Source organism: Lepidochelys kempii, chromosome 7 (assembly GCF_965140265.1).
Source record: "Lepidochelys kempii isolate rLepKem1 chromosome 7, rLepKem1.hap2, whole genome shotgun sequence".
In the NCBI taxonomy this organism is placed as follows: domain Eukaryota; kingdom Metazoa; phylum Chordata; order Testudines; family Cheloniidae; genus Lepidochelys; species Lepidochelys kempii.
In genome coordinates this window covers 62,551,426-62,567,052 of record NC_133262.1, presented here as the reverse complement: position 1 = coordinate 62,567,052, position 15,627 = coordinate 62,551,426, and the positions used below count along the sequence as shown (strand labels likewise).

General features: G+C 42.1%; 1 protein-coding gene across 9 annotated transcripts in view; it reads right to left on the bottom strand.

The window, feature by feature from the left end:
* KAT6B (lysine acetyltransferase 6B) overlaps nt 1-14,857 on the bottom strand; it is a 188,332-nt gene extending 173,475 nt beyond the window's left edge. For 3 of the 9 annotated variants that reach the window (XM_073353170.1, XM_073353171.1, XM_073353173.1), the window contains exons 1-2: nt 13,097-13,358; nt 5,607-6,500 (exon numbers count right to left, since the gene is read on the bottom strand). In XM_073353170.1, coding sequence (XP_073209271.1) covers nt 5,607-6,227 — 621 coding nt within the window. In that variant the 5' untranslated portion in view covers nt 6,228-6,500; nt 13,097-13,358. Of the gene's footprint in view, nt 1-5,606; nt 6,501-11,445; nt 11,649-13,096; nt 13,360-13,417; nt 13,533-13,561; nt 13,872-14,478 lie in introns of those variants that run through there. The other 6 variants (XM_073353164.1, XM_073353165.1, XM_073353167.1 and 3 more) reach the window with 6 other exon arrangements.
* Between the last annotated feature and the right edge of the window lie 770 nt (nt 14,858-15,627).

The following is a 15,627-nucleotide window of genomic DNA, read 5'->3' as shown; positions in this document are numbered from 1 at the left end:
TGGCATGGCAGGCTCAAGGGAGGGGAAAGGAAGGGGTGTAGTCGGGTCAGGACCTGTGGCAGAGCCACGGGTTGAGCAGTGAGTACTCCCCGGCACATTGGAAAGGCACCAGTTCTTGCCTATACAAGGCATACAAGGAGTCGGTGCCTATACAAGGAGCCACACATTAATTTCTAAAGAGCTGCATGTGGCTCCAGAGCCACAGGTTGGCCACCCCTGTTCTAGAACAACCATACAGGCAACAAGAAATCCTTCCTCTTGGCACCTCTGACTCAGGAGGATCAGAGGGAAAGAAATAAATCGTATTACACCCTCTTTAAATTAAGGCTCAGGCTTGAAGTTGGTTCCTAGAACTTGTTAGTGTTAAACTTGTGCCTGACTACAAGCCAGCACAGAGAGAGAGAAATAGGCTTATTCCTCTGGAATGAGGAAGATGGAGAGGTGACTATTTGCTCTTGTTTTTAAAACTGCTGGAGTAAAGAGATTTTTGCGTCTGAAAAACTTTTATAAACAAACGTTTGGGTCACCCCTGAATATTTTTCGGCCACTGAAGGAAGAGAATATATTCTCTCCTCAGAAATACATCCAGATGGGGTTGGAACCAAGGAAGCTAGGATGTTGTCTGTTAGTTGATTGGAGTCCTGGAATATGTGGCTGAGGTTCTTCACTAGCAGAAGACATACGGAGAGTTGCCTACAGACTAACTCTATGAGTGGGGCAGGTGGTCCTGGATAATTTAATGTCAGCTATGGTAGGTCACTGTAGACAAACAGACAACAGTGGGTGTCAAACACTGCCCTAATTATGGAACAAGTACAGTGGGCAGAAGCAGGAGAGACAGCTTCCTTTCTGCCTGGCTTTCTGTTTCTGCTGTCCAGTATATCTGGAGGCCAGATGGGTAAGGTGGAGCAATTAGCAAAACCTTTAGCCAACAGGCTCCAGCTGCCTTTCCACAGGGAAGAAGCAGAGAGGGGAGGAGCCTGGAAGAGGGGGCTGGGTGCCAGAATCTTCTCTATACATTGGCTCCCTGCCTGACAGACAGAAGGAGGAACACCCAGTGTCTGCACTGGCAGAAGCAGCATCCCAGACAATTGAAATTCAACCCATGCCAAGTTATAATTTGAAAAGCAAGTAAGGTCTTCATAGGCCAGTAAAAACATTAAATAGGAGTTCAAAGTATGAAAAATTAATAAAACAGCTTGTTTTTGCAATAAGATCAATTTGTAGGGACAAAATGAAAGTGAAAAAGAAAAACCATACAAAGAATGACTCTTGGCATAAAAATCTAAGCAGAGAACTATTACTCAACTGTGGGTTTTTGTTTTTTAAAAGGCATTCAAGAGGCCTAAGAAAATATTAAAAATGAATACATATCAAACGCAATATATTGTCTCTTCTGATTCACCCAGAACACAGGAAAGCCCAATAGCTATACCTGTGCTATAGACACCCATTATCTGTCACAAACCACTGCACATCCATGTCTACACTGAGTAAGCTCTTGCAAATGATCAACCCACATGCCTTGTTTTAAAACAGCCCCTCTTTATTAGTATGTGGGGGGCGAGGGAGAGAAGGTAAGTGTAAGCGACCACACTAGTCCCAAAATAGTTATCTGTGATGCTCTTTAGACGCTCAATTCATATAGCTCTAATCACACTTTCTGCCATCCAGCCCAGAAAGCTTATTGTTGACAACCTAGGGAACATTACTAATGGAATATGTTTTGCCTATGGGCCAGGTGCATCCATCCCCTCATGCAGATGGAGAGGAGCAAAAGGATATGGAAAAATAAGTGGCTCCATTGCACATTTCTCTTCCCATACTGCTGGGGGCCCTTGGAAGCCCCTCCATGTAAGTAGTACAGTCAGAAGAACATAAGAGCTGCCATGCCAGGTCAGACCACAGTCCATTTTGCCCAGTATCCGGTCTCCAACAGTGGCCATACCACAGCTTCAGTGGGAGTGTACAGAACAGAGCAATTATGGAGCAATCCAGCTCTGTCTTCCAGTAGTCAGAGGTTGAGGGTCACCCCAAGCATGGGGCTACGTCCCTCACTATCTTAGTTAATAGTCATGTATAGACCTATCCTCCATGAATTTACCCAATTCTTTTGGGAACCCAGTTATACTTTGGCCACCACAATATCCTATGGCAATGAGTTCCACAGGCTAGCTGTGCCTTTTGTGAATAAGTACTTCCTCTTATTTGTATTAAATCTGCTGCCTCTTTATTTCATTTGGCAATGGCAGGTTTTTGTATTGTGTGAAAGGGTTAATATCACTTCTTTATACATTTTCTCCACACCATTCATGATTTTATAGAGCTCTATCATATTTCCCTTTAGTCAGTTCTTTTCTAAGCTTATCAGCCTAAATCTTTTTAGTCTGTCTTCATATGGAAGCTGTTCCACACCCTTGACCATCTTTTTCCACTACTCTGGAACTCTACAGGAAGTGGAGCTGACATTTAAACACATGGTCCCCTCTGGACTCATGCACATTTTCTATGGAAAATACATATGGTAGTTAAAACTTGCAGAAACAGCATTAACTCTACTCTGTGGTGTCTATTCCCACTGGACCAGGGAGGTAATGCACAGCTATGGTGGAGTACCAATGGACTATACCACTCCTAACATAACCCTGATACCCGAAGAAAATGGATCCAGACAGTTTCATGGAAAAGGCTAACCCAGGATCCACACAGCAGTGCTCTAACATCTCTCTGGACCCTTGGGATCTGCATGCAGCACATCTCATCTGTGAGTTCACACCCCACCCCTCCACCACCAACATTTAAAGGGAATTTGCAACTCCTGTTTTGCAACGCAAACTTCAGGAGATCCCACCGCATTATTTTGTTTATTACAGCAGCACCTAGAAGCCCCAACTGAGATCAGGCCCCCACTGTGGCGAACACTATATAAACACAATGAGACAGTACCTCACAATGGGTTCCCTCCAAGCGCCGCTGCCACCCCTCCCCCCCCCGAGGGGAATATCAAGGTCTGCATTTGTTCCCACCAGTGTGAAAGCTCAGTTTGCTTCAACCAACCTTTTGAATAGATGCATAGATTTCCATGATGTACACTCACACAGCATCTCACTTATCCACTGTGATGTGTTACTACTTGTATTAGTAAGTACAACTTGTATAAGCAAGGGTTTACAAGACCAGACTAAATGTCCATAAAACACTGAGTTCTGGAATTCAAAGATGCTATTCTAATCATCATTTCTACAGAAGGGGCAACATGAATGGTCATGACCAATCTTCTGACAAACTTTCTTTTTCTCCAGTATAAGAAATCATACTTTAGTAAGGAGTATATACTACCAGATTTAGATCAAAAAGAGGGGCCTTTAAAATATACTAGCCCTATCAAAGTCTAGCTTTCAATGCGAAAGGCCAGGTGGCTACATTCTGGTAAATCAAATTCAAGGGATAATCTTGGGACACACCCTTGTACAACCATTCTGTGAACTATTTCTACTTGCACCACATTTTTCCCTTCAGTACTAACCTGTTCACTCATGGAAAGTAAATGCAGCAGTAAGATGAATAATATAAGCCATTATTTTAAAATAAAGTCATGAAACTGGTAGTTACACACAGGATATTGCCACATTAAACTATATTGTAAGAATTCACATATCAACTATAATGGGGCCAGATCCTCAGCTACTACTTCAGCCCAGCTCTGTAATCTGAGTGGAGCTATACAGGTTTCCAGAAGCTGCTGTAAAAACTTTGAGTAAAATCTAAGCAGCATAAATTAGCAGTACGTCTTTATACCTGAATTTACTTCATATAACGAAAGCTCAATTCTTGTAACAACACTTGACATCAGAGGACTGATTTGTTGGACAAATGTTCAAAAAATCAAATTTAGAGATATATCAGTGTTTCTTAGTAGTACAATAAAGGCTAACTTTTCGAGGACTGTGACCTATTTGACCATTTGCTTGCCCTGAACGCGGAGTCACTATCCCTATATTACCAGTGGAGATTTCCTCCTGAGAACACGGATCATGAAGATCTGACGTATTAATGTGTTTTTGTTTGCTTCAAATGATTCACTTCAGTGTAGAATACTGGAATTACAGCAAGAATTCCTAAAGGTACTTGTAATGATGAAGTTCCGAGTGGTTTGCATAATTAAACCTATACAGTGTATGAATATAGCAATCATCATATGGTAAGCAATACTCCTGAATTCCTATTCCAATTCTAGGGCCTGATACGCCATGTACTTTTCATACCCATTTATTTCAGTGAGACTGCTCATGTAACTTTGCTTGAGCACCCCCATATAGTTATTTAATTAATTCTGCAGGCTCAAGCTTCTAGTCAGTGTCACTTTGCCATTAGCTCCATAGCCGAATTGCTTCTGTACAACAATGTAGGACAAGACACAGGCTAGGCTGAGAGAAGAAAGGAAAGGAAGAAATCAGTGTGAAAACTGCTAAAAGGAGGATTGATGGAGATGCCGTTTGCAGCCCCCATAATTGTCAAAAGAAATGTGTATGTTATGCAAAATCAGAATTGAGCACTATCAAAATGCATCTGAAGTTCAAAAGCCACTCTGCAATTAATCCATTAAAAAAGCCACTGAGATGAATAATTCAAGCAGAGTGGGATACCAGATGGCAGAGTAGGAAAATTTCTAGTGAAGTTTCAAAAAGCACACCACAACCTCTAAGTAAGGAATGACCAAGGGTTCCCTTTAGGTATTTTTTATGCCACTGATTCTCTCTCTCTCTCTCTCTCTCTCATCCTTTAAAATCTTGGGATGAAAACACAGGGATAAGTTTTAGAAAGAAGCTAGAGCCATTAAACACCTCTGCTGGAAGTGTAAGGCCCACCTGGTAACGAAGCAGATGTATGATGGTCAAGAGGAATAAAATCGGCTGAGGACATTCTTCAGGACACAGAGCCACAAAAGATCCCATGGTAGAAGGAAGAGGAAGCAACACATTTATCTGCCATCTTTAGTTCAGTTCCTAGAATGCATGTATTATTAACTCCAGCTCATAATAACCACAGTTCTAAGGCTGAGAATAACTAAAAAAAGTCTTTTTTTTAAAAAAGGACTTAAGACTACATTAGAAATGTATTAACAATAGATCTATTAATTAGTAGTAATATAGTTGTGAAACAAATTGTGTCTGATCCATGCATTATAGTACAAAACTATACACACGAAGTAGTGAACTGCTTGAATTTTACTGATTTTTATGCCAGGATTCTAGCAACATCCTAACATTACTTTATCAAGCTGGTGGAAGAGGTGACAAAAAGAAATCATTTCATCTCCAGAAGTGCCCAAGCGCACACACACCCTTTTTCCACATAGCTCCTCTTCCCTATCTTAAAAAACAAAACCAGGAACAACCCAAACGCTTCACAGTAGCATATACAGCAATGCAGGCATCACCTTTCAGAATGTGTTTGTCAAAGATTCATGCACAAACAGTTAAATTAATCTAAAACTATTCCAGATGATAACAAGCAACTTCATATAAAACCAAGGGAAAACTGGAGCAGTCATTTATTTGGATTTTGTTTTCACATCTAGATTTGCCTTCATTTTCCACACTTACCTGGTCTTTTTCATGGGGTAGAAGGCTTACGGGTGGGAGAGAAGCTGGGAAAGCACTGGAATATTTTGGAGTTCCTTTACTGTCCAAACTACCATAATTCACCCTATATTGAGGTCCATCCTTCAGTAACCTCCCATTATTTACAGCACGCTTGGCCCCCAGCCGTAATCTCTGCTGAAAGACAGGGTTGTTGAAAATACTTGCTAGGTCATTTTGACTTCTCAAATATTTCTCTATGTTTTTCAGAGAGGAGCCATTTGGTTCCTGAAGCCCTTCAATTGCTCTTCTCAATAGTTTATTCCAATCCACATTACGAAGCTCATTCGAGGCTCCTCTAGATCCCTTAACAGACTTAGGAAGAGTGCCAGCTTTAACAGACGAAAAACGCCCAGGATTATCTGGGTCCTTGTAGGATGCAAGGCCTTTGTTGGTAACTTTAAGAATAGAGCCATCTTGAACACTTAGTTCCAACTGTTCTGAAACAGTTTTCTTATCTAATCCATGTGAAGCGCACACAGCATGACAAATTCTTTCTTCAGATGGCCTTTGCTTTTGCTTTTTAACCTTTTGTATAGCCTCAAGAATCCACTCTGTATAAAGTGGGTTTGCAAGTTTTACCATGGTTGACCAATAATATCTTCCAGCCAAAAGTTACCCATAGAGGTTCCTCTTTATTCTTTTAACAAACCTTTCAAAGGTTATTCACAACTGTAAAACAATCAGAGAATTCCACATGCTGTTTAGAAGCTTCTCATAAATATCCTCCATCCTTCAGGAATCAGAAGAGATACAGAAACACGTGCTGATTGAAATTCCTTATTGTTTTACCAACATGGAAGTCTAGAAAGACTGTTCCTGGTGATACGGGTACATCCTTATCAAGGAAGGTAAAAGCTTTAGAGAGAAGAAAAGAAAAGAAAAGAAAAAACAGTTAGTGCTGAAACAGATACAAGTTAACAATAAATAAAATTCTGGTGTCTTTTTTTTAAGATTGGAGATGCTCCAGTAATGAAGCCTCCGTATGACCTTTAAAAACAGCACTTTATTTGCAAAATGTGTTTGAGAATTCCACACTTCCCTCCCCGTTTAGAAAGTGATCCACAGAATGCATAAATTTCTACTCATACCCAGTGTAACTGTAATTTTTAAGAGTCTCAACTCCCCAACCAATTACTTCACTGCTTAGTTCTTAAAAGGATTCAATTCAGTGAAATCTTTCCTGGTGGAACACTAGTGGTCAACAGACCTTCTTGAAGCCGAACAATGTAAAAAGTAAACACCATGCATATGCACTATGGTCTTGTAATTAATGAAGAATGAATTCCCTAACAGGTGCAACTAATCCTTTGATGAGTGCCCTTTGTCAAGCATTCCTTTCTTTTCAACAGGCTACAACAATTAAAAACTACCTGTTTTGTTTAATTAGTTTATATATAGTTTAATCACAACCACCACCAAAACATGAACACTATATGACTGATATGGTGCCCATAACAAGTATCAATGTCACAGTACGTACAGGGATAACCATACACCACTGAGCTACCATCACCTCTGGGGCTGAAAACAAGGGCCTATCTGTGCCAGCAATACCAGAGATTCTTAGGAAGGAGGAACTTTGCCAGTGGAGTGACAGGATGAGTCTGAGATAGGCATAATATAATTACATTTATAATTCCTATTTTCAGTATGAAGGCACATAGAACACTTGACTTAAATGTACCATGTGCCATTTATCTGTGGCATTTGTCTCAAAACACAAATTTCCTCCAGTTTCTTGTATTTAGTGAGTGATTACATGGCCTCCAAAGTTAGCTGAAGTTTAGAATACCATAAATAGTTTCTTGGTAAGGTGTAGACTCATTTTGTGTCAAGCTGTTAAGCAAATAAATATACCCATAAATGGAGATGAAAATATACTTCATTGTTAAGATCATTCTGTCTCATGACGTAATCTTCAAATCTTAAAAACAGGTGTTTAAAAAAAAAGTTAACCAACTACTTCTGAGGATATGCCCTATTATACACCAGCTTTAAACAACCACCACCACTTGACAGGATTAATACTTTGATAAGAGATAAATTAGAAAATAATAAATACCACCACATGGAACAGAACTCCTCAAGATTTAAACTGATTGTTCTCTTGAAAAGGAGAAGATTCTCCAATTCTCCAGAAAAATCTAAATTTAAACAAATATATGTATGTGTCAGCTGTTGAGGCAGCACACAATGACTCAGCGGCAAAGTGCAAAGCCAATATTAATATCTCATGTAAAAAAAATGGCTTTTGCAATCAAGTCTGTCTATCCAATAATAATAAGCTCACCTTGTTCTTTTAAATAAAAATATTCTTGATCTACAATAAACTGAAAATTGAGTATATGGCATACTATATTACCAGAAAATGGAATTGCAATTCCACAGGTCACACTTATCTAGCAGTTGTAATTATTCTAATCTTCTCAGAAGGTTGTAAGTAATTTTCAAGAGGAGCAAATAGGAATGTTTTGGATCTAATATTTTTCTTCTTTCTTTAAGTTTCAACTCCAGATCAGGTCTCATGAGGTACTGCCCAGTAGGATTAAATAGTGGAAGTGTGTTCAGTTACTGATGAATTTAAATGGCTCTAGACCAGAGGTTCTCAAACTGTGGTCCACGGACCACCAGTGGTCTGCGAGCTCCATTCAGGCGGATAGTTCCCTCTAAGGTGTGCATCTAGGCGGCTGCACACAAGACAATGAAGGGCCACCCACCTAATTTGTGGAGCCGTGCAGGCGTGGCTCCACAAATTAGGTGCCTAAACCCTGGAGAAGATGCACATGTAAGGTGAAGTGGTGGCCTTGGGGAGGAATAAGAGGTAGGTGGGAGGGGGCAGTGGGGTGAGAAGAGGGGGAGAGGGGAATTTGGGATATGCAAGGCTGCGGCAGCCAGAGAAAGATGTGACTTTCCAGGGCTGCGGCTGCCTGGGAGAGATGGCCATCCTCCCCAGCCTCAGCTCTGTGGCGGGGGAGACCCCCCCGCTTCCCAGCCCCAGCTTGGGGGCTGCTGCGGTGCAGGACAGAGAGACCCCTCCCCTCCTCTCCAGCTTCGTGGCGGCCGCAGCAGGCAAACCCCCCCCTCCCCCCTTCCCAGCCCCAGCTTGGGAGCTGCCATGGCAGGGAAGAGAGGGCACATTCTTTGCCTTAGAAAGGTAAGACTACTGATATTAAAATATGAATTGTGTGCTTTTGTTTGCAGAGCAAAGAACTTAAAAGTTTTTTTACATAGCACTTTTATCCAAAGTGCTTTACAATAATTAGCTAACGATAAAAACAACATTTGGAAAGAACATTAAGTGGCCGCCAAGACTCTCAGCAATTTTCAAGTGGTCCATGAAAGAAAAGTTTGAGAACCACAGCTCTAGACCTAATCAAGAGATCAGTAACTCAGATTTTAAGAATGTGTCATCCTTTAGTTTTGGTTGGGGCTTAAGTAGTTTTGGGATTACAAACACAGAAATTCAACAGTTGGCCAGAATAAAAAGACATTCCAAATAAAAAAAAAAAATACAGGATTTGGATGTTGCACTGATTCCTACATTGAAGCTTGTTGATCTAAACAGACTGGCTAGTGAAAAGACAGCCCCACCCATTCACAGTTTAATTCAAGTCCACACTAGTACACAAGCTACATTACCTATTACTGTTTGAAAACTGTTCTGCACATTTGAGAACAGTTTTCAGACTGCTGTAGCTAGAAGTGTTTAAATATAAATTGATATTCCACTGTGGACAGGGTGAAGTTTAAGATAGAATGTCTACTCACGGGACCCATGCTCTGGTTAACTACACGACGAAGATTCTAATACTGTTTCATTTTGGAACCAAGTAGTACGTGGATGAAAGTTGTGGGTGAAGACCATTTCAGACATAGCTACAATGCTCAAACAGGGAGAGAGCTTTAGGGTGAAAACAGCCCACACTTTAATTTTTGAGCATTTCTGAACCCTGGAAACTGTTAAAAAAAAAAAAAAAACACCACACCCACCACAACTAAATATACTTTAGAAGTCACACTAACACCATTTTATAGGGCTTGCCCATATCCTGTAATAAAATCTTGAGGGAATTCCTTGCAGAGGCAAGAGATTCCTATACAGCTACATTTTAAAAAAAAAAAAAAAAAAAGCGTTATTGAGTTGTGTGGCTCTACCATGGATTTTCCACGGGGATAAAGGTCAATGCCTTAATTAAGCCCTCAAAACCATAATTACTGAGTCATACAAATTTGCCACATTTTAAATTTACTCAAGTTTATACTATTACGTTAATGTCATATGAACTACCATATCATTTCCATTAAATTCCAAACCACACAGTGTAGGTTCTGTTCTAACCTCCGAGGATACTGATGAAGCATATCAATATAAATACTGTAACCTGTGGGTTACAGGAATTTTTATTAGCCAATGGCTGTGGCAGAGGCGTATGCAAGCAAGAGGCTACTGCTAAGCATAACTGTACACTTACCTGTTTACTTTAAATTCCCTCTGTGTCACACAACCTCCTGCATGCTAGCACCTACTAAATCAACACTGGTGGAGTGTATCACCAGAAGTACAGGAGAATTTCCACTGCATATGACAAGGTTTACTCAATGGAGAAGCAAGACCTCTACAATGTACTTGCTCCAGAGGTTCAGCAGAGCCTGAGTTTGTTAAGCTTCAAGGCCACAGTGCAATACTTGTGCGGTCAGGCTTTTGAATGACTTTTTTAAAAAGTTAACAAATAATGGGTCTGTTATTCTGTTGTTTTGTCACGGCGTGTATTTAATTAGACAAAGCACACAGCAATGGGCACCAAAAAGGTCTATTGTAAATGAAATACTTAATAGCAAACATTCTCCCCCAGAACATAGCCCAGTTCAGTGCTTTTGTGTCTGGCTTGCCTTACGTTGTAGAACTTTTAACTTTTTTTTTTTAATTCAGAAAAACAAACTTTTTCGGAAATCAGAAACATTGGTAGCAGTTATTAAACCAAGTCTAAGACAACCAAAAATCAGATATAGTCTTTCAGATTCAATTCCCCAGTACATACTCAGCAAAATATATGACTCCAAGAGTATTTTCAATATTAAAACAAGTGAATACTGTAAGACTGAAAACAAAGCTATGACTGATAATTTTGCGAACAATGCTTATCTAGCACTGCTAAAGTCACACACATTTAAAACTCAAAACTGCAATTATTTGGCCTAAAGTTTGTTGGCAACTTCATTTTATTATGTATAATAGTGTTCTTTACTACAAACTTCTTGGTGTCCACATTAATGTTCCAGAAAAAATTCATCATCATTAAGCAATATTCTATTAAGACTTTCATAAGCTCCAACAAAGCAAGGATTAGTTTCACCACCATAATCTTGGAGGGACCAGTTCCAAGTCTCTTGGTGGCAGGCATTAACTTAGTGGGTTTAGCTGCCTCACACTGTGTATTATGGTTTCAGTTTCTCAAATGCTTAATTATACCTTGTTTTGAAAGTAATAGCAACTTTGATTACTTTTAAAATGTAGTATTTTAGCAGCCAAGTGGTTAGGAGTCATTAATCCTTTGGATATATTTTGCGAACATATAGACATTAATATTGAACATGCAGATACAGGAGCTCTGGAAAGCACATTATCTTACTCTGCAGTCCAAGAAAAAGACATCTCTGTTCAATGATTGGCCTGTGTTTAAAATCATAAACTAGGCTAGATCCAAAATAGTTGCAAAATCATAACAAATTTTAGAATGAAGCTAAGTATCCGAGCTGTAAAAACAAATCTACTGTAGGGCTACAGCTAATTAAAGAATACCTTGACTGAACATGTCATTCTTGAGTGTAGTCACTAATCCTATAATCCTGTAATGATGACATCTTTCTTTAGTCCAAACTAGTATCTGGATCATTCAGAAATAATTCTAGTTTCAGAAAACAAACTGTTTGCTTAAATGGAAAGATGTTTTAATTTTGCTGTTCTTTTTAATAAGAAAAACAACAAGCTTTTCACACAAAGATCTGAAAAAAAAAAAAAGCTCAAAGTCATCCTCAGTTGCTTTAAATATTATGCACAAATAAAAGTTTTTAAAATATGATTTTAACAGAATAGATGGGGGGGGAGTCGAGAAAACACAGAAAAGACAGTTGTGCAACCTGCTGGTGACCTATGAAGTACCATTTCATTCAGCTCCTTCCTACTTGCTCTGTTCATAGACAGCAGGAGCAGGCCAGCTCTCTGCTGCAGCATCAGGGTCATGTAAGGATTGCAGCAGGAGTGGAGAAAAGAGAAAACTGCCACTGCATTAAACAAACTCTCTTGGCCACACTCCTTTCATCCAGCTCATTATTTAGAATTATGCAGCCCATCAATTCTAATTCTTCCCTACTATTCCCTCAACTAAAGATTCAAGACATAAGTTTCCATCTCAAAATAAATACAGCTACAAAAGAAAAATCAAACAGGGGGATTCCCAGTTCATAAGACACTCTTTAAACTAAAATTATTCAGATCATGGAGCCAGTGATTTCTTTTCTCTTCACATTGTATATACCTTTAATTATGACAAGTGAATGAACTGGTACTTGTATAAACCTTACTTAACTGTAAAGAGAGAGGCATTAGCAACTTTAACTGCAAGAAACAGATCAAGGGGCTATTTAATTTCTTGGAGAGCAGCATGTGTAAATCAGGATCTGATGAAGTGTTTGTATGCTGCAATACCCCACAAACCAGCATAACTGCACATATTAAAACAGCAACAACATGACAGAAACAAGTACCAGGAGCAGCAAGCAGCACCACCACCACAAAACTAAATGTTGACCCTTCCCACCTTCCCCCTTGCATATTTTTAAAGCACTGAATGTGCTACTACTATGACAGTGATTTCAAGTCATCAGCGACTGGAAGGAGGGAATATTTTGACTCCTTGGTTAATCTGGGGTGGATGCTTTTGTTGGAGATATATTTTTGAGGGACTGGAAGTAATTTAAAGGGAAAGTTTTTTTGCAGGGGACAGGGGGGAAGAGATTTGTAATTCTCAGTGAGAGAAGTGGCAAGTTTTGGTTGGGGAGGTATTTTAAACTAAGTGTTTTCAAGGTGGAATTTTTGAGGTTGCAAGTTTATTTTGAAATGTGCATTATATTTTTGCCACCTGGGGTGGGGAGGATGTATTGGCAAATCTCAGTTATCACAGGGGGATGCTTTAGTGGGAAGGGGGATGAAGGGTGCAATTTTATTTTAATTTTTAAATCCTCGCCCCCTCCCTCCCCCCATTTTAATGCACAAACGTTCTGCACGTTTTATCTAGCAGGGCTGCAGGACCGAGTGGGTGGGGAGGGCAGCATCACTGTGCAGCTGTCCCCACATGAGGCGGTGCCTGTGTATGTGTGACATACCCTCCCCTCCCCTGGGGGCGGATGCTGTGGGGACAGAGCTCCCCTCCCCCTCTCAGGGTACCACTCACCTCTGCTGGGATCAGGACTGGGAGGGGGAGGAGCAACCTCCAGGTGCTGCTGCTGCTGCTGCTCCCCCTGCTGCTGCTAGGCTGAGGCAGCTGCCGCCACTGCTGCTGCGGCTGGCTCCCCCCGCCCCAGCTGCTGGGCTCCCCCTGCTGCTGGGCTCACCTAAGCCGCCGCCATTTTGTTTCACCCTGTTGTAGTTAACGTGAATCCGACATGACACTGATTACAGCCCAATGGAGTCTCATTAAAACCTTACCTACCCCCTCCCCCCCCCAGCCTCGCGCGCCCCGCCCACCGCCGCCCAACATTGGGCCGCGCCGCACCAAGCTCATTGGCCGCTCCTCGCTGTCCATCACCAACCCGCAAGAGCGTCGCACCGCGCCCAGCAGCCACCCAGGCTCCCCATTGGAAGGTGGGGCGTGCCAATCACGGGACACGCCCCTTCACTCCCAAGGAACCCCGCCTACCTGTCAAGGGGGAAGCACTGTGAGCAACCATTGGCCGTTGCCGCCGCCAAACACTCGCCGGGACCCGGCTAGCCCCGGCCCAGCCTTGAACTCTACCGATTGGCAGCCGATTACTAGTTGGGGCGAGTAATCTCGCAGCCTTGCCCTACTATTGGCTGCTGCACCCGTCAATCTCGCCTTCTTCCCACCCCATTCCCACAGTCACCGCCTACTCCTGAAGTTTGTTCGAGAGGTGAGCGCTGGCAAGCGACAGCCGCTGCTGAGCTAATACTTCAGGGCGGGCTCGCGACACACACTAATACACAGCGTTAAATATTGAGCTTCATGCGCGTGCCGCGGATCTTCCCACTCGTACGGGCGGGCGAGATAGACCCTGCGTGTTCTCTCAGCACAACCCTCCCGAGGTGCCTGGCACTAGCAGCGGCATAGCGCGCACAGACGCAGCCCGCACCACGGAATGTAGGGGGTGAGGGGCACAATGACTCCCAGCTCCAACGCCACATGCAGGTCCCTGCAAGTTTCCCCACGCAAAGCACAAGGACTTCCCTGTCATCCCTTCTGCTAAGGAACAATTACAACCTACCCGTACAGGGTGGGCGCATGCAACACACAAAAAGCCAGCCGCCCCCTGCCTTCCCTCCCCCACCCAACCCAGCCGTCCCTTCCTCTGCAATATACACAGGGACGCTGCAATGCTTTACCGAGCATAAGTGTCTACAAACACGTGCATCAGCCTCCAATGCAAAAAGAAAAAAAAAAGTACCCAGCTTACTGACAAGCCCCTTGCACAGAGAGAGAGGAGGGAAAGGGGGTTATTACGGTAAATTGCAGCCTGTCACCTAATGCAAAACAAAACCCACCGCATTCTCCCTGTTATTCCCCCCCCCCACCCCCACATAAACTCCTCTGAGTCTAACCTCTGGTGCAGGTTTCCCCCCTTTGCTTGCAATGACCTCCTTTCTCTGGCTGTGTGTGTTTCTGCAGCAGCGGTTCCTGCGGAATGTGCTGCCCCTGAAACGCGATCGCGGCTTCTCTCTCTCTCTCTCTCTCTCTCTCCTGGCTGCAACCAGAGCCAGGAACACAACAACAACACAACCTCCCCCTCACACATACTCAGTGAGGAAACGCAGCCAGGAGAGACAGACAAGGGGGTGGGGGGAGGTTGAGAGAATCCCAAGTTAACGGATTGATTGCATCAGTTACCTTCTCTAAACTCCTTTACAAAAGGAATAAAAGAATAATATATAGAGAATACCTTGTCTCCCCTCCTCCTCTGTGGGGCTCGTCTTCTTACACTTACACACACACACACACACACAAAGAGGGGTGGGGGAGAGATCAGACACACAAAAATGGGTTGCAACCGTTCACATCAGGATGTGGAGAAGCAAAGGGAAAACATTAGAACAAATAATGACTATTATTATTTTTTTTTAAAACCCACCCTAAACCTCAAGCCTTCCTGATGCTAAATGGAGGCAAATTGGAGGACTGGTGCTAAAACACAGAACCTGATAACAGCTAATTGAAAGGTTAATCTACATAGGCTCTGACAGATGAGGTCCCTCCCCACTTTTCTGTCTGCTGCTGGAAAGTAGGAAATTGAGCTTTTTCAAAAACAGGAGAAAAAAATTGAGGAAGGTTGGAGGGGTTGTTTGTTTCTGATTATAAGTGCAAGTCTGGTTAGGTCTGGGTTACATGCCAGGCATTAGGGGGGTGAGGTTTGGGGTGTTTTGGTTGCGGTGGATGGTGGAACATGGTTATCATAGATATCTTTGGTGATTTTAAAGCATTCTGCAGGGCTCTCAAGCTGCTGAGATCATTTGAATGAGGGAAAATATATAGAGAGAGAGATTTTAAATGTTTAAATAAAAAAAAAACACCCAGAGAGACTGTAAAATCCTTCATCATAAAATGCTTTAAAATTGCTTCAATCCATAATGAGGGAGTCTCCTGCACCCTACTTTCCCCACTCTGGGCAGGTCTGTGTTAGAGGCAATCAAAATTACCAATGGGACAGAAAAAGGATGAGCAATTTCTGAATATTTCCCTCCCTTCAAATCTGA